Raw genomic sequence first — 20,048 nt, 5'->3', positions numbered from 1 at the left:
GGAGCAGCTGAAAAAGCCAATTGTCCCATTACTTTTGGTCCCTTAACAAGTGGGGGGCACATATGCAAACTGTTGTAATTCCTACACCATTTACCTGATTTGGATGCAAATACCCTCAAATTAAAGCTGACAGTTTGAAGTTAAAGCACATCTTGTTCGTTTCATTTCAAATCCATCGTGGTGGTGTATAGAGCCAAAAATTTTCCAATTGTATCGATGTCCCAATATTTATGGACCTGACTGTATGTATAGTTTTTTATGTCTAAATAGTATAGAAATTATATATTTTTTTTTCCTCATCAAATTTTGACCCCCCATAACTATTTTAGAGTTACATCTACTGAGCTGTGTTGAGGATAATTTTATTTTGATACTATTTTGGAGTGGGTGTGACTTTTTAATCAAATTTTATGACTTTTTGGGGGCAAGAGAATCCATGAAAAATTGAAAATTGGCCATTTTGACCCTTTTTTCCATTCCGCATTTACCGTATTGGAAAAATATTTTTATACTTAAATATTATGGGCGTTTTTGGTCACAGTGATACCCATTATGTTTATATTTTTTGTTATTTATATATTTATTATTTCTATTCTGAGGAAAGGGAGGCGATTTAAACTTTTATATCTATTAACCTTTTTTTTACTTTTTTAAAATGATTTTGAATCTCATATTTCAGTCTACAAAATCATTTTTTTTTTTTTTATTCTGAACAATCATGGGTCTTTTAGATTAATTGCTCATTACTTATGCTGGCCTGCCACCTGATAATAAAAATAACCAACCATAACCAAAATAAGAATTGCAGATTCAGTACCCTGGGTCTCTTCAGAGAGACCCAGCGCATTGCAATCAATTACCGGTATCCTCATTGGCCACAGAGGATGCCCAGGCGAAGCCAAAAAGCATGAGCTTCCATGTTTTCACCCTTTAGATGTTGTGATCATCTACATGTATGGCACTGGTAGAATATGGGTTAAAGGGCTTGTCCAGGATAAGGGTGGGTTCAAATCTGCGTTGTGGATTCCATTATGGCTTTCCGTTATAACATGAAAAAAGTAACGAAATTCATAAGACGGAAGTCAAAACGGAAGTCTTTAAGAGGCATTCCATTTTGATCCGTCATAATAGAAGTCTATGGAGATCATAACAAATCCGTCTGGCACTTGTTATGTAAGATGGAAAACAAAGTCCTGTCAACAGGACTTTTTTTTTCCGTTATGCATAATAGAATAGGACGTATCCGTTATGATCCCCATAGACTTCTATTATGACAGAAAGCAAAACGGAATGCCTTTTAAAGGCTTCCATTTTGCATTCCATCATAATAAAAGTCTATGGGCAGCATAACAGATCCGTCCCATTAACGTTATGCAGGACTGGGCACCTGCATTATAGAAACCAGGACACATCCGTTCTGCTTCCCATAGACTTGTATTATGAAGGATCAAAACAAAATGCCTCTTAAAGGCTTCCGATTTGACTTCCGTCTTATGGATTCCGTTACTTTCCGTTATAACCATGTTATAATGGAAAGCCATGATGGAATCCATAACGGAGATGTGAACCCACTCTTAGAAAAATGTTGCTTTATTCTAAAAATAGCATCACACCTATCAATGGGTTGTATATTGTATTGCAGCTCAGCTACACTGACGTTAATGGGGCTAAGCAGTCCACACCCAACCTGAGTACAGGTGTGGTGCTGGTTTTAGAAGAAAGCAGCAATCTTTTTATTGTCCTGAATTACCCCTTTAATTTAGGTAAAAAATGGGGCCTTTGGATAATTTTCAAATACCCTGGCAATTTTCAGTCATTAAAGAAGTGTTCCTAGTTCAAATTCCTAGTTGGAGACTGGCTACAAGGATATCCATACATTACATGGGCATGCCATTAATTGCCATGAGAACTGTGTAACACTTTATTTCGCCTGCTTTGGTGTTTCAGGAAAAATTTCAACTTCCTGCCAGGTTCCCCACAGAATATAGCTTATTTCTGAGAATCCCAGCATCAGGGTATCCTGTGATATTCTTATTGGTAACACATAGGGATTATTCAAACTTAAAGTGGCAAAGGAGCTGGTAGAAACAGCTAATAAAAATCTGGGAAATCTCTGATAATCACAAATAAAAACAGAATTATCAATGCTAAACACCCTCTCAACATCTTAGCTTCATTATCTCTATGGGTGTGACTCTGGGAATGATGCACACAATCATTTCTGCAGCAGATATATACATTGAAAGAAAGTCCAGGCAACCTGGCATTGTACAAACAAGGACATCATAAGGTTAGAGCCTCATCTATTTGTTTGGCAACAAAGAAGTAGTGATTAAGACATAAAAGAGGTGGTGACACATTTATGTCTATTACACAGTAAATGATATTGTTGTATGTAGGAAAAAGGAGTTATTCAGGTAGAATTATCAGTATATCTATAATCCTTTCAACCCAGAGGAATCACTTATTGGGAGCTAAGCAGCCTGTGATGGGTCAGACTTTGCGAAGTATGTGAATTATGCTCTTTGCTTTCTGTATTATTGCAATGTCAGTGATTGTATTTTCTATGTCATGAAGACCTAATTATGTTTGAACTGAAGTATGGGCAACTTTTCAGTCTTTAAACTGACAATGGAAGCAGAAGTAGAAAAAAAAACAAAAAAAATTACTCAGAGAACATGTTCTTAATTTGGAAAAGAAAAATCACATTATTCTTCTCCTTTTAACAAGAAATAAATAGAAAGCAGGTAATTCAAAGTGAATTGTGCCAATTATAGGCAGCAAAATAATTGTAGCAAATTAGAAAAATAAGGAATCGAGCATAAATTATTTTCAACAGATATAGGGCTTATAAATACAACGAGAGACTGTTTTTAATACTGCATATGTGAAGGTGACTTTTCTGGAATGTACTTTAGTTATGGTATAAAATAAATTTTCCATATTCCAGAGAAGTGCAGTCATATGGTACAAAAAAAAAATAATACAGACAAAAGCCTCATGTACAATACCGTGTGCCGCTGCGGACCACAAATTGCAATCTGCAATGCACAGACATCGACCGTGTGGCTGCTGTCTTCGGACGTGGACCCATTCACTTGAATGTGGTCCGCGATCCATATCCGACTGTCCATAATGATGCAGTGTACAAACGACCAGTGCCTGACTATTGCGTACCTGCTTTTTGCGGGCCTCAATACCTGCACTGGCCAACAACAGCCATGTGCATGACACCAAAGGGGTACATTTATCATGACCAACGTTTTACACACTTGTCTTAATCTCTCTCTGCTCACATCAAGTGCCTCTAAGTATTTGTGTTGCATCTTTATAGGTCTGTGCGCCAAAGTGCAGATCTACACCAGCAAGTGAGCTTGTGTAGATTTACACTGTAATTTATGTCACTATGCTGGTGTAGATTGCAGTAAATATGAGGTGCCAGCTACACTGCCCCACACAACCTGCCACTTTGAAAAGTGATGAATGGTGTCTGAAACCCCAGTGTGCCACACTTTGCTGCATCTTGGCACCAGTATTCCCTCGTGCAGGGGATGATAAATGTCCATCAAAATGTTAACAGTGCTAGCTTAAGTATACTTTCATTATAACAATGTATCATATAATGTACAAATAGATAATAAGACTATAATACACACATAGAATTCTATATATATATAGTATAAAAAAGGATCAAGGTACCAAGACTTCATTAGTTATCTATAATCAATACCTCCATATAAAAGCAGTATGTTTTGTAAAGAGGCTATTCTGTATGTGATTATAAAAACTTGATCGCTCTTTGGCTCCCAAAACCTGGGGGCTTGCCGTATTAAATAATTGCCTCAGTTGCAGGAAAGCCTAGCTACACCTAAATGGAACAGGATTTTGTGTTGTGCAGACCTACATTACAACAGCATACAGTATCTCCATTTATAGGGTGCAGGAACCCTCTGTTCTCTGTTCTGTAGATTGTATTGGGAAGGGAAGCTGTGCAAATATGTGAGTTCCTCTAATGCCAAAATATATTTCCCTTGAATTGTACTAAAATATACACAAAGCAGCATTCGCTTCAATTTTCTCATATGTAACAAATCTATAAAGGGGTTATCCAAAGAATAAAACATAACCCCCAATGTCCAAGCCCCTTATATAGATTATTCTTACCCCAGTCCCCGGCAATGCGTCACTCCTGATTCCCGCATGGCCACAGCTACATCTCCCCGTTGCACAGATAAAAACATCCGGCGATGGGGGGCAGCAGCCAATAGCAGGCCACGACAGGGAGAGCCTCCCTAGCATTATGGCAGCTGTGCAGGGAAAAGGAGCAATGTGGGTGCCAAGGAGTGAGGTAAGTATAATCTATATGAGGGGCCCGGAGATTGGGGGGCATGTTTTATACTTTGAATAAACCCTTTATTCCAATCTGCCATCAGTATGTTATAGAACAGGAGAAGCTGGCTAGATTGATATATAAATTTGCGAGAAAAGATTTTCTATAACATGTATTTTAATTATATAAAAGCATGCTCATTTTGGGCTAAGGAGTGGAAGGTCTTACCCAGTGATATACAGTATTTCATGAGTATGGATACTTAGCTGTTAGCAATTGAGTGAGACCACCCACTGGACACCTAATCACAAAATTAACAGAGATTTAAATAAAAAAATAAAAGTAAGGCTAGGTGCACACTTGCACCTAGATTCTAGTATTCTGTTCCAGCATAAAACCAAAATAGCCAAACCCGGCATATGCTAGACACCCCCAACACTGCTGCCATTCACTATTATGGGGTCTGCCGAACTCCAGTGTGAGTACCGGCCTTTTTGCAGGAAAAAATACTGGTATAGCACCATTTTTTTTTGCAGGGAGCTGCAATGCAAGCCCATGTCAAAACCTCCACTACCAATGTGCATTTAGCCTTCATTGAATCTTTTCCCACAAAACTATATATTAAAGGGTTTTCCCGCAATTTTAATATTGATGATCTATCCTCAGAAAAGATCATCAGTATTAGATTGGCGGGGGTCCGACACCCGTCACCCCCACTGATCAGCTGTTTGAAGAGAAGGCTGCACTCGTGCGAGCTCTGCCCCTCTTCATTGTTTACCTGTGATGTCAGCAGCAAGCAAGTGTAATTACAAGAAGCCACCCCATTCTCTTCTATGGGATAACTTCTTCCTATTCAAGTGTATAGGAATGAGCTGTCCCATCGATGTCGGCGGCGAGCAGGTAAACAATCAAGGGAAGGCTGCACTCGCACAGATCAGTGGGAGTGCTGGGTGTCAGACCCCTGCTGATCTGATATTGGTATTTAGCTATAAGATTTAGATATAGATTGAGAATATTAAGATCTAGGAAAACCCCTTTAATCTGCTCCACTCCTCCTGCTCTATAATGTGAGTCTGACATTTTAGACTCCCTCTCCCGTGTAACAGGTCTTAAGGTCCATTTACTGAACCATTGGAATAATTAGCCAGGGTAATTCCAAGAAAAGATGAATGATTTAGGTCATTGATACACAATATTGTTGCTCTTGATTGATCTTGCTGTTATAAAAATAATTGCTATTGAGATTCAGTCTACAAATACTCACCAACAATTTTTCAAAACCATCAATAATTCAATGGTGGTTTGAAAGATTTTTGCTTGTAAACTGTGGTTTAAAAGAATGCTAGGCAAAACAAAACTCTTCTAACAAGCTCCAAAAGCATTGTTACATAGTGTTTCATGTCCGTGTTACACGTTTGTCAGCAGTTCTCACATACCTTTAGCAGTACTTTTATCATTAGCAGCAGTGTGAATAGGAACTATTCCTACAAGTTCCCCAACAGGGGCCTCTCTCTTTGAAGTGCTCCTTGTTCTTTACAGTGAGCTGTTTCCCAGACCCTCTTCATTACTCTGAGTGCCTGGTGTACTGGCTCAGATGCTGCATTCAACACTGATTGCGGTATCTGACAGTCACTTTGAGGCCTTACAGGGGTTAATCAGGGGCTAAAAAGCCCAAAAATAAATACTCACCCCATCCATTTGCTCGTGGAGAGGCTGCTGCAGTCATCTTGATTGAAGAAAAAGTGACAAATCTCATGCTAAGAAAGTTAGAAATTAATCTAAATGTCTGTGGCAGTGCATTTCTGAGAGCTGATACAGCTCGAGAAAAGTCTTCAAGATGGGAGTGAGAGGTTCATATTATGGAGGATGCAAATCTTAGATCTTTGGTAGAACAGAGAGCTCGAGTAGGGTGGTAGACAGAAATAAGGGAGGATAGTTAGTGAGGTGCAGCATTAAGGAAAGTTTTGTGGGTGACAGTGAGAACTTTGAACTTTATTCTGTGGTGTATAGGCAACCTAATAACTGACTGGCACAGGCTAGTGGCATCGGTATATTGGACAAAAAGGTGAGCCTGGCTGACGCATTTAGGACAGGCCAAAGGGGGGAGAGTTTAGTGAGGGGAAGATCATTAGTAATGAATAAAAATAAAAAGCAATACTTGCCATTGCCTGTTGTGCCAAAGATCTATTAAGAGACCATAGTAAAATAATTACTAGCCCGGCTATATTTAATAACCCTCATAGGTTAGTTTTACAAATTGTAAGAATCAGTTCCAAGTTTCAATATAATGTTAAGTAGTTAAAAAAAAAAAAAATTCTAGTAGTCCTTTGTTATCACATCCAGTTTCTTAGTTTTTTTCTTAGCAGTGCTATCACATTTATCAGTTGCATCTGGAAATGTTTTATATCTTTTTGCTTGAGCTGAACAAAACTTTGGACACTTCACCGATATACATAGCTGCATGCAGAACATTAAAAACCTAACATCTGACAGGTCATCACTTTAGATTTGTGAATGACCTATTAAGACCTTGTATCAGGTTAGGCCTGGGTCAACAGGGAAGCGAGAAAGGAAGGTGGCAAGGGAATAAAGAAGAACAAGTAGATGTAAAAAAAGCTGTGGGAACTGCATATATATATTTATATTTATAGCACACACATAAATTAGTGAAAATACAACCTACGTAACACAGAGGGCTAAACTGGGACTGAAATTCATCCCTGGCATTTTAAAACAGACCCTAATCCAACCAACCCCAAGCCCTAGCATTAAAGACATATTTGAATAGATATTATAGTTAGTGCTACTACACATATAGGAGAATACAGCCTGTTCCCAGTAGTAATAGCGCCTCCTAAAGTGTCTCGTGTAGTTATAATGCTATCTATAGTGCCAACGTGATTGAAATGCACCAATCTATTGCCTCCAGTAGTCATAATGCCCTCTGTATTGCCTCTGTACTTATAGTATCCCCCAGTACTGCCTCCAGTAGTTAGTGTTCCCCTGTAGTGCCTGAAGTAGTGCCCCGAGTAGTTATAAGGCCATTTTATAGTGCTCCTGTAGTTATAATGCCACCTGTATGGCCCCAGTACTTATCTCCTCCTGTACACCTGTACAGATTTTACTTCGCTGGAATAAAGTTAATTTACTTCATCTGGAGAGAGACGGATTTTTCTCTTTCTCATTTTGGATTTTACCGCATCCAGGGGCGGCATCCGTGCACCTCAGGTGATTCCACCATTGCAGGTGAGAGCTGCCTTACAAATCTTCTATATCTCCTCCTGTAGTGCCTTTATAATAAGGCCCCTTTATAGTGCTTCAGTACTTATAATGCTCCCCTGTATTGTCCCAGTACTTATGTCCCCCTGTAATTCCCCCAGTAGTTATTCTTCTCCCAAAGTGACAAAGTGCCCCAAAAGTGTGCCACCTGAGTTCCACTCCAAGTTTGAGTTTGCAAAGCAGACCAAAGCCTCTTTCGGCATGTGGTCTAAGCAGCCTGCATCCTGGCATAGCCAGTCACTATGAAGTCAGTTGTGATGATGTCATAGCTTCTTGACCTCCTCTACTGCCTCATGTGCCTAATAAATTACCCCATTTGTCCATGCTGACTGACCAGCATGGCCAGCGCTGTCAGTGAGCTTTCCCGGCGGCTGGTTAATCACATAGCGTGTCGGGAGCACAGGGGTAGAGCGCACTGACATCGCTCACCGCGCTAGTCAGTAAGCAGGAACAAAGTTTATATATTTACTTATATAGTAATATATATATATATATATATATATATATATCTCATGCATTATTACTTTATTTGCTCCACTATATGAGGGAGCAGCGAGCAGAAATCCTGTTAGCACTGTGCTGTTAGGAAGACAGCTATCCCTTAGCAGCGGCTCTAGATAAGATTGCTGCTAAGGGGCATTCAGCCCTAGTTTTCTAGTATAAATAAAGGTTTTCTCCAAATAAAGTATATTACAAAGATGTTCCGTATCCCTGTCTCTACCCATTAGAAAAAAGATATGACAGTTACTTTTTAAATCAGTAGGCTCCAACTATAGTGAACCAATGTGTGTAGATGACTTTAGCCTCTGCTACAAAGAAGAAATTCAAAATGGTGTTTGCTGTGTTTCTAATGGTTAAATGTCTGTATATGAGTATGATATAAAAGAATCTTCAGTATTTGAAAACAAGATCTACTTAAAAATGTAGGTTTAGTTATGTTTAACATTTTTTAAGGGAACCTGTCACCTCCAAAGCACATTTTAAACTGCCCCCAGTGTGCTCCTAATCATGTTTTTCATTCCTCCACTGGTTGTTGTATACTTTATAAAAACGCTGTTTGAATCAGTGTTTTTGATATCCTCAGAGTCAGCTTCAAGTCAAGGGGGCAGCGGCTTCCTTGCTTCAAATCAAGCTAAACCGCCCCTTACCCATCCTCCCTTTACTGTGATTGACATTCTGCTGTGAGGCTGGGATTGTGCAAGTCTCGTGCATGCTCTTTGTCACTGTGCGATCCCATCTCTGGCTCCCGCACTGAACCGGCTGCTTCCCTCTCTCTGCGCATGCGCCGGGCTTTTCCATCGGGCGCGCGTTTTCCATGCATGCGCGAAGAGAGGAAAGGGGCCTGCTGAGTGCGGGAGCCGGAGACAGGATCGTGCAGTGACAAGGAGCGCACCGCGCATGCGTAAGACTTGAACGTCCTATTCTTGTCCGTTTTGCAGACAAGAATTGTCATTTGTACAATGGGCCGCCCGTTCCGTTCCACAAATTGCGGAAGGCACACGGGCGGCTTCCGTTTTTTGCGGATCTGCGGTTTGCAGACCGCAAAAAACAGAACGGTCGTGTGCATGAGGCCTAAAACAGCGTTTTTATAAAGTATACAACCACAAGTGGAGGAATGAAAAACATGATTAGGAACACACTGGGAGCTACCATGTTTTGGAGGTGACAGGTTCCCCTTAATATTGAAGTTTTCACAGGATAGTGGGCAGAACCACGAAGGGCACTTTTTTACGAACCAATAGTTCAGTGATGGCGAACCTATGGCACGGGTGCCAGAGGCGGCACTTAGAGCCCTCTCTGTGGGCACCCGCTTTTTGGAAAAAGTCTATGGTCTACCAATATGCCTTAGACTTTTCCTGCCACTCATCAGCGCAGGCGCACTATGAACAGCACAGGCAGCGCACTGAATGTAGGCAAGCTATTATAGCTAAATGATAAAGTACATAGAGGATATACTATATTGGACTGTAGTATTTAGGGCAAATTGCCGTGCTGCCACTTTGCTATAAATAAGTGGGTTTTGGGTTGCAGTTTGGGCACTCGGCCTCTAAAAGGTTCACCATCACTGCAATAGTTAAAGGCATCCAGTACCATTTGTCTGTAGCAGAAATGCAACCTAAAGTTGGAGAGTGTTATACCACTTTAAAAGAAGCTCTTCTTCCGTGTTAAGGCGCATTTTTACTGACGACTAGCAGACAATGATCGGGATAGGAAGTGTTCCTTTCCAACAATTTCCTGCTCATCAGAGTAAAGAGCTTCATTTACAAGTAGCAATCACCTCCATTGTTTGGAAATGAGTAATGGCTATTGCTATCGCTCATTCTCATAAAAAAAATTGTTTCTGGGCATGATCTGCTGTGCCAAAACGACTGAAGTGACAGATTTTTCACCAGATAAACAAGTGTTTTGCTCACTCATCTGGTGATCAGAAGCACCCTTGCATATTTTATGTTTTTAGGAGTGTTCGTTCCCTATAATCTGCCTGACAATTAGGCAGTGTAAATGCACCTAATGGAAATCAGGAAAATCAATAAGAAAATTATTTCCTAGGAGCAAAAAGATTTATGGACTAAAAGACCCAAGTACACATTTTCTCATCAAGCCATACTTCAGAGACTCTTGGTTTCCATGACAAGCTTGAAACTGAGGATTGTGCTGCATTTGTGCTATAGACGAAAGCTTAAAATAAATATAGCACATTGTAAAATAATAGGAATGTATGTCAATTAAGCACTGAGTGGGAGATTTATCAAGCCCAGCACTCCAGAAGTTTGGCTTCAAAAAGTCACAAAAGAAAGCCTTTGCAGCTTTCTGGGGTTCCTTGCACAAAAATGTACAACTTTTTCTGATTTTACACCATTCAATCCAGTCTAGAAAAAGTGAGTATGATTTACTAAATTAATGAGATGTAGGCCAGATTTAAAGGGGTTCTCTCACTTCATCAAGTGGCATTTATCATGTAGAGAAAGTTAATACAAGGCACTTCCTAATGTATTGTGATTGTCCATATTGCTTCCTTTGCTGTCTGGATTAATTTTTCCATCACATTATACACTGCTCGTTTCCTTGGTTACGACCACCCTGCAATCCATCAGTGGTGGTCGTGCTTGCACACTATAGACAGTGCTGGCCTGTCTGGTGGCTGGGAATGTGGGAGCTCACATACATGTAGGCTGGCGATTTTTTTCCATAGTGTGCAAGCGTGGCGATCCCTTTAAGGAATAAAAAAGTCCCACAAATGTTTCAAGTTCACTCGAACATGTTCAGTGGTTGAAAAACTGGAGTAACATCTCTATACATATTTAAAGAGGACCAGTCACCATGAAATGCAATCTGCAGGCCGCATGTTATAGAACAGATGAAACAGAGCAAAGTGATTTATAGTTTTGTGGGAAAAGATTTAGTAAAACATTTAAATTATACAATTAAACCTCTGCTCATTCTATATCACTCCTGTGTAACAGTATCAGACTGACAGCTATCTATGTATACACACTAACACAGAGAATGCTATCAATCACTAAGACCTCCCCCATGTGCAACTATCAGTAACTGACAGCTGTCTATATATACACACTTACACAGAGAATGCTATCAATCACTGATAACACCTCCCCTGTGTACTGACTGCTTTCTCTGTTTACACACTTAGGATGTAGCAGAGCTAAAATTGACATGGCACAGAGTTATCTTGTAACCAAAGCTATTGAGATTGAAAAAGTCAATTAACATTTTCTTGCATTGGTAACGCATTAACCATCAAGTTTAGCTTGGCTGCATCTGTAAACAGGGAATGCTATCAATCAATGATAACAATTCACTATGTACAGTGATCAGTGACTGACAGCTATGTATACATACTTACACAGATAATGCTATCAATCACTGATGACACCTTCCCCAATGTTCAACTGTCAATGACTGACATCTATCTCTGTATGCATACTTACATAGAGAATACCATTATTCACTGATAACACCTTCCCATGCATAACTATCAGTGACTGACAGCTATCTATGTATACACACTTACACAGACACTGCTATCAATCACTGATAATACCTCCCCCATGTACAACTGTCAGTGACTGACAGCTATCTATGTATACACACTTACACAGAGTATGCTAGCAATCACTATTAACACCACCCCTGTACAAAACTATCAGTGACTGGCAGCTATCTATGTATACTCACTTATACAGAGAATGCTATCAATCATGATAATACCTCTCCCATGTACAACTATCAGTGACTGACAGCTATCTATGTATACACACTTATACAGAGAATACTATCAATCACTGATAACACCTACCATATATACAACTATCAGTGATTGACAACTATCTACAGGGAGTGCAGAATTATTAGGCAAATGAGTATTTTGACCACATCATCCTCTTTATGCATGTTGTCTTACTCCAAGCTGTATAGGCTCGAAAGCCTACTACCAATTAAGCATATTAGGTGATGTGCATCTTTGTAATGAGAAGGGGTGTGGTCTAATGACATCAACACCCTATATCAGGTGTGCATAATTATTAGGCAACTTCCTTTCCTTTGGCAAAATGGGTCAAAAGAAGGACTTGACAGGCTCAGAAAAGTCAAAAATAGTGAGATATCTTGCAGAGGGATGCAGCACTCTTGAAATTGCAAAGCTTCTGAAGCGTGATCATCGAACAATCAAGCGTTTCATTCAAAATAGTCAACAGGGTCGCAAGAAGCGTGTGGAAAAACCAAGGCGCAAAATAACTGCCCATGGACTGAGAAAAGTCAAGCGTGCAGCTGCCAAGATGCCACTTGCCACCAGTTTGGCCATATTTCAGAGCTGCAACATCACTGGAGTGCCCAAAAGCACAAGGTGTGCAATACTCAGAGACATGGCCAAGGTAAGAAAGGCTGAAAGACGACCACCACTGAACAAGACACACAAGCTGAAACGTCAAGACTGGGCCAAGAAATATCTCAAGACTGATTTTTCTAAGGTTTTATGGACTGATGAAATGAGAGTGAGTCTTGATGGGCCAGATGGATGGGCCCGTGGCTGGATTGGTAAAGGGCAGAGAGCTCCAGTCCGACTCAGACGCCAGCAAGGTGGAGGTGGAGTGCTGGTTTGGGCTGGTATCATCAAAGATGAGCTTGTGGGGCCTTTTCGGGTTGAGGATGGAGTCAAGCTCAACTCCAAGTCCTACTGCCAGTTTCTGGAAGACACCTTCTTCAAGCAGTGGTACAAGAAGAAGTCTGCATCCTTCAAGAAAAACATGATTTTCATGCAGGACAATGCTCCATCACACGCGTCCAAGTACTCCACAGCGTGGCTGGCAAGAAAGGGTATAAAAGAAGAAAATCTAATGACATGGCCTCCTTGTTCACCTGATCTGAACCCCATTGAGAACCTGTGGTCCATCATCAAATGTGAGATTTACAAGGAGGGAAAACAGTACACCTCTCTGAACAGTGTCTGGGAGGCTGTGGTTGCTGCTGCACGCAATGTTGATGGTGAACAGATCAAAACACTGACAGAATCCATGGATGGCAGGCTTTTGAGTGTCCTTGCAAAGAAAGGTGGCTATATTGGTCACTGATTTGTTTTTGTTTTGTTTTTGAATGTCAGAAATGTATATTTGTGAATGTTGAGATGTTATATTGGTTTCACTGGTAAAAATAAATAATTGAAATGGGTATATATTTGTTTTTTGTTAAGTTGCCTAATAATGATGCACAGTAATAGTCACCTGCACACACAGATATTCCCCTAAAATAGCTAAAACTAAAAACAAACTAAAAACTACTTCCAAAAATATTCAGCTTTGATATTAATTAGTTTTTTGGGTTCATTGAGAACATGGTTCATGGTAAGTGTTTATTTTATTTGATATGCTCTGTGGCACTGGGGCTCATACTGGGGGCATAATAAATGGCACTGGGGGCATAAAAAATGGCCCTGGAGGCATAATAAATGGCACTGGGGGCATAATAATTGGCACTGGGGGCTCATAATGGAGGCTCATAAATGGCATGGGGGGTCATAAATGGCACTGGGCTCATAACTGGCATGGGGGCTAATAATGGGGTCTCATAACTGGCATGGGGACTAATGGGGCTCATAAATGGCATGGGGCTCATAATGTGGGTTCAAATGGCAGGGGGGCTGATATGAGGCATGGGGGTCTGATCTGATGTCTTACTGGGGTCTTATTAACATTGGGGTCTGATCTGAGGTCTGATTAAGGGGCTTATTAACATTGGGGGTCTGATTGGGGCTGTCAGAGGAGGTCTGATTAATATTATGGGTTTGATTGCTGGCCTGATCTGAGATCTAATGAAAAACTTTTTTTTTCTTATTGTCCTCCTCTAAAACCTAGGTGCGTCTTATGGGCCGGTGTATCTTATAGGGCGAAAAAAAACGCCCTTACACAGAGAATGCTATCATTCACTGATAACACCTACCATGTGTAAAGCTATCAGTAAATGACAGCTATGTATACACACTTACACAGAGAATGCTATCAATCACTTATAAGACGCCCCTATGTACAACTAAAGTCAGAGAATTATATTTGTAATAAATGCATTTTTAATGAATCTTTTCAAACAAACCTATATATCAGTTTGCTCAGTTTCTCCTGCCCTATAATATGCTGCCTGCAGATTGAACTGCATTTTGTAGTGGCAGGTCCTCTTTTAAGGAGTTGTACTGGGAGTTCAATATTGATGGCCTATCCTCAGGATTTATTTACTGATCAGCTGTTTGAATAGGCTGTGGTGCTCTGATGAGTGCTGTGGTATTCTCATAGAGTACCAAGCACAGTGACGTACATTGTACAGTGACTGTGATTGGTATTGCAGCCCAGCCTAAGCTTCAAATTGACCATGTGGCCAATGAACATGACATCACTAGCCTAGGAAGAGGTTGTGGTCTCCACATGTAACATTTGTGAAATACCAGCTGGCCACTCAATGCATTATTTGGTGGGTCATATATATTTATAGATCATAAATGCTGTATTAGATACAAGAAAACACAGCTACAGAAATGAGATCATTGTATGTCTCTACATTTTAGAGTCTTTCTTTTGTGGCCAGTTCAAAACTTTCAGGATTAAATTTAGAAGCTGATTACATTTACCCAATGTTTTTTCAATCTATTACATTTCCACCATACAGAGACCTAGTGACTGACAGTCTAATGACAGTATTGTATAAATATGAAAGGAAACTGGGTGTCTTATCAAAGTCAATATCTGTTTTCGGGAGTGAATCCATAGAAATTGTTTTTGTATAACTGAACAAACAGGGATAGAGGCAGGGTTGGACTAATAAAGTAGTCAGTTGACAGCTTGTATAACAGTGTAAATTTAGTGTGCCCTCAAAATAACTCAACACACAACTATTAATGTCTAAACCGCTGGAAACAAAAGTTAGTACACCCCTAAGTGAAAATGGACAAATTGTGCACAAAGTATTAATATTTTGTGTGGCCGCCATTATTTTCCAGCATTGCCTTAACTTTCTTTGGCATGGAGTTGAGTAGAGCTTCAAAGATTCCCACTGGAATCTTCTTTCACTCCTCCATCACAGAGCTGGTGGATGTTGGAGACCTTGTGCTCCTCTAACTTCCATTTGAGGATGCCCCATAGATGCTCAATAGGGTTTAGGTCTGGAGACATGATTGGCCAGTCCAGCACCTTTACCCTCATTTTTTATTTTTTTTGTAAGGCAGTGGTCGTCTTGGACCACTGCCTTCAGCACTAATAGAGCCCCAAACCATGACCTTCCCTTGACTGTAGGCAAGACACACTTGTCTTTGTACGGCTCACCCTGCACCAGACTTGCTTGACACCATCTGAGCCAAATAAGTTTATATTGGTTTTATCAGACCACAAGACATGGTTCTAGTAATCCATGTCCTTAGTCTGCTTGTCTTCACTGTTTGCAGGCTTTCTTGTGCATCATCTTTAGAAGAGGCTTCCTTCTATAACGACAGCCATGCAGAACAATTTGATGCAGTGAGCTGTGTATGGTCTGAGCATTGACAGGCTGACCCCCCACCCCTTTAACTACAGCAATGCTGGCAGCACTCATATGTCTTTTAAAAAAAAAAAACACCCTCTGGATTTGGTGCTGAGCACGTGCACTCAGCTTATGTGGTTGACCATGACAAGGCCTGTTCTGAGTGGAACCTGTCTTGTTAAACAGCTATATAGTTCTGGCTACCGTGCTGCAGCTCAGTTTCAGGATGTTGGCAATCTTCTTGTAGCCTAGGCCATCTTTATGTAGAGCAACAATTCATTTTTTTCAGATCCTCAGAGAGTTCTTTGCCATGCGGTTTAGACATTAATGGCTGTGTGTTGATTTATTTTGAGGTCACCCCAAATTTATACTGTAATACAAGCTGTACACTGACTACTTCACATTGTTTCAAAGTGTCAAATCTTCTGTGTTGTCCCTTGAAAAGATATAATAAAATATTTATAAAAATGTGAGGGGTGTACTTACATTTGTGAGATACTGTATTTATGGAGGGACATATACTTTTCCCTACTTTCCATACCATTATCTATGCAATGCATATGTATACTGTCAGTGCCCACTATAACAGATCTGAGTCTTAAGTTAAACTATCTTTGTTAGCAATACATTGCTAATAATTGAATGACTACAAAGATTCAATGACTGTAAAGCTCACTACAAAACAAATGTGCTAAGGCTTTTTTTTTATTAATGCTTGGTCACACAGGTGTTATAGAAGTTTGTATAACAGTATGCTATAGTGACAAAAACAAAATGGCTGCACACCATTATATATGCAAACAATGGAGGCTTTAGTAAGTGCAAAGAGAGGCAGTATCTTTAGTGATAGGGACCCATCTGCGGAAGCCACCTTGACGCCTGGTAGGTGGGCCCGACACGTATGTGCGCTAAGAGCTTCCATTACTCATTCATACTCATTTATAGTCGGTATTGTACCACTTTTATCTAGAATGACCCCCATTTCTTAGCTCTATTGTTTGCATATATAATCATGTGCAGCCATTTTGTTTTTTGTAATTATGTTTGCTTCATGGATATGCACCTGTGATTCTGAAGCTTTTAGTCTAAATTTTCTTGCAATATATTGGGGGTGACACCCCTTTTAGACTGGACACGCCCATCTACCTGGGACTTCTGAGCAGAGTACTTTTGTAGCTGGTTCCTACACAGCCCTGAATATTGTAGGCTTAAGTAAGTCCAAAGTGAGGCAGTATATTTAGTGTTAGGGACCCATCTGCGGAAGCCACCTTGACGCCTGGTAGATGGGCCTGACACGTATGTGTGCTAAGAGCTTCCATTACTCATTCATACTCATTTATAGTTGGTATTGTACCACTTTTATCTAGAATGACCCCCATTTCTTAGCTCTATTGTTTGCATATATAATGGTGTGCAGCCATTTTGTTTTTTGTAATTATGTTTGCTTCATGGATATGCACCTGTGATTCTGAAGGTTTTAGTCTAAATTTTCTTGCAGTATGCTACAGTGATACAGAGCTTCCCTTAATTTACCTTGTGTTTTTTATTTTGTGGTGCTAGGAGAAGAAAATTGGTGTCGCAAGTGGTGTTTTTAGGCTCACCTTACAACTTTCTGGAAAAGGGGGTGTGGTGAGGTTGGGGCCAGTGGGCCCACATATTTATTTTAATCCATGCCAGTTCTCTGGTGTAAAAATTAGGGTGGCCACTGGCTTCACCCACGAAAGCCAGACCTCACCGGCTATGCCCCCAACTGATAAACCACGCCCGCATAAGTGAATCCATGCACCCGCCTCCGTGAAGCCACGTCCCTCCCCCCCCCCATCACCAGCCGGGGAAAAAATGGGGGGGGGGAGGGAAGAAATGTCAGAGTGGAAGGTGAGCTGGGGCAGCTGGGGTGCTCCTCTCCCCGTCAGTCAGCCACAGGTAGCCATGTATGCGGCTCTAGTGATTGATTGGGGGTGAGAGAAGCCTCAGTCAATCGCAGCAGCTCATGCTTGTGCTGTCTGAGCGTGAGCTACTGAAAGGGTGGACATCCCTGTGTCCGTCCAGGCCCTGCGCCGGACAGAGGACAGGGAACCAGAAAACCGGACGTCTGGCAACCCCAGTAAAAAGTCAGAAATCTACAGCAGCTCTGAGCTGCAGAAGATTTCCTTTTAGGCGCATGGATAGTCGGAGATGTATCTAATGGACTATGAGGTTTGTACCTCTTCTGACAGTACAGGGAAGATCATAGACTTAAACACTGGTCTATGATGAAAACACTGTGTGCAGAGCTGGAAGTGACTGCTCCGTACACTTTGTAGTGGCTGTGCGGGGGTACTGCAGCTCAGCTTTTATAGATGGGAATGGGAGCTGAGCTGCAGTTTGCCGGTCCAGGAAAGCACACAGTATACAGAGCTTTCTGCTTCCATTCTGTACACTGTATAGTTTCCAGTGGCACGGCTGCCTGAAACAGATGATCAGCAGAGCCGTCGGGTGATGGACAGTCTCATATAACTGTCCTATCCTGAGGACAGGTCATCATTATTAGTAGCCCAGACAACCCCTTTAAGAAAATTAGTATATGTACAATTACTTAGAAAGCATATTTTTACAATCTCAAGAAGAATTTTGCATTAATAACAGTTTAAAAGTTGGTTGTACCTACAGAAGGATGCATGTGTCTGCTGCACCTGATTTTTCATAATGGTGAATTATAAAACTGTATGTGCGAAGGAAAGTACACTAGTTTATTTACAAATCCCCCTAGAAAACAGGGAACTATACAAATACATGATATGGCTATAGCATAGCCAATTATACACAGCTTTATTACCAGGCTTACCTTAGTGATGGCTTTAAACAGCTTTTCTTATTTTTGTCTATTACTTCATCTGACTGCTTATCAATTTCTACAATTTCTTCCTTCTTGTGGCATGTTAGCACATAATTATGTCCATCGTTGTTATCCCAAAAGGCACCAACTGGTGTTTCATAACATATACAGAAATCCACTCTTGCTCCCTCTTTTTGATATGGGCTGACCAATGATATTGTAAAGAAAAATTGATCTGTCTCCCCATTATAAGAATCAGGTACATATTCTGCCAGTAGGTCATAAAAGCTTTTCCAGTTATCAAGAGACATTCTGACGTAGACTTGTTTTTCAAAGCAAAAATTCAGAACTCGAATAATTCCCTTCATGGATGTTGTGCCTGGTATAAAATCCACTGATTCCAGGGTGACTTTTTTTGCATGCAGCCTTTCCATAATGCCACCAACCGAAGGTAATATAAAGCTTGGAGCGAAAAAAAATTCCTCAATTTTAACGCTTTCCATCACAAGATTTGGTATTACAATTGGAATTTCCCATGTGTCAAACTCTTTAACTGATACCAGATCGAATCCAAATGCATCTGCAAAGGACACTTTCCTTGCAACTGTAGGTGGTGGCTCCAGGTCTCCATCGTCTGAAGACACAGAGTTACGTCTTCTGGGAAGTGGAGATAGACGAGGTTTCATTGTAGTTTTTAAGTCCTCCTCATCTGTAGTAGAATCATTTATACTTGGAAGTTCTAACATGTTATCTTTACTTGCATTACTTTCTTCAAAACTCTCCATCTTTCTCCTAGATGTGTACAGGAGACAAACGGGACAGCTACTGACTGCTGACATTTGAGACTGATGACTTAGGAGGATGAGGATTAACATTACACATGACATTGCAAAGGGTAGTCAGGCCTATTAATAAGTTTGGTGGCTTGTAAACTATGCTGGCCTTTCACCTAAAGGTTTAACTACTGATGCAGTTTTACTTACTAACTTCAAAATCAAACCAGTTCTTGCATTTTTATTCACAAACATAATTTACTTAGTTTTATTCCATAGCTGCAAGAAATTGTTTATGTGCCATTGCTACACACACAAATAAACTTAGGGCTGTATTACACTGGCCGATGGTAAGCCAGATCATCGCTAATGAGCGTTTGCAGGAGCCCTCATTACCGATCATATGGCTGTGTAATACTGCTGTAGATTACCTGATGAATGAACAAACGCTTATTTCACAATTTTAAAGCTTGCTTAAGAATCATTGTTTGCTGGCAGCAGATGTCTAATCACAATCTGCTGCCAGCAAACAATGATTTAGTATGGGGACGAGCATTGGCATTAGCAATTGCTCCTCCCCATACTGTGGAGGAGATCACTGCATGTAATAGCAGCGGTCTCCTCTGCTGACAAGCAGGCAATTGACGGAAAGGTACACTTCCATTTCGAAAATGACCTGCAAAATGTAATACAGCCCTAACTTAAAATTACTCCTATCCACAATCACCAGTAAATACATGTATATCAAGTTGATGGAAGTTAATATAAAATAAACTCTTAAGAGTATGGCCACGTGTAGCAGGTCTGATCTGGCTGAAAATTTTTGCTGCAAAAA

The 20,048-nt window shown here is 40.5% G+C and overlaps 1 protein-coding gene across 1 annotated transcript in view; it reads right to left on the bottom strand.

Annotated features, from left to right (window-relative positions):
* PPP1R3A (protein phosphatase 1 regulatory subunit 3A) overlaps positions 1 to 19,279 on the bottom strand; it is an 81,703-nt gene extending 62,424 nt beyond the window's left edge. The window contains exon 1 of the mRNA XM_044280316.1: positions 18,450 to 19,279. Within this exon, the coding sequence (XP_044136251.1) occupies positions 18,450 to 19,279 (830 nt within the window). The remainder of the gene's footprint in view (positions 1 to 18,449) is intronic.
* Positions 19,280 to 20,048: the final 769 nt, after the last annotated feature.

The sequence above is a fragment of the Bufo gargarizans genome, chromosome 2, assembly GCF_014858855.1.
Source record: "Bufo gargarizans isolate SCDJY-AF-19 chromosome 2, ASM1485885v1, whole genome shotgun sequence".
In the NCBI taxonomy this organism is placed as follows: domain Eukaryota; kingdom Metazoa; phylum Chordata; class Amphibia; order Anura; family Bufonidae; genus Bufo; species Bufo gargarizans.
This window is presented reverse-complemented; position numbering and strand designations above follow the sequence as displayed.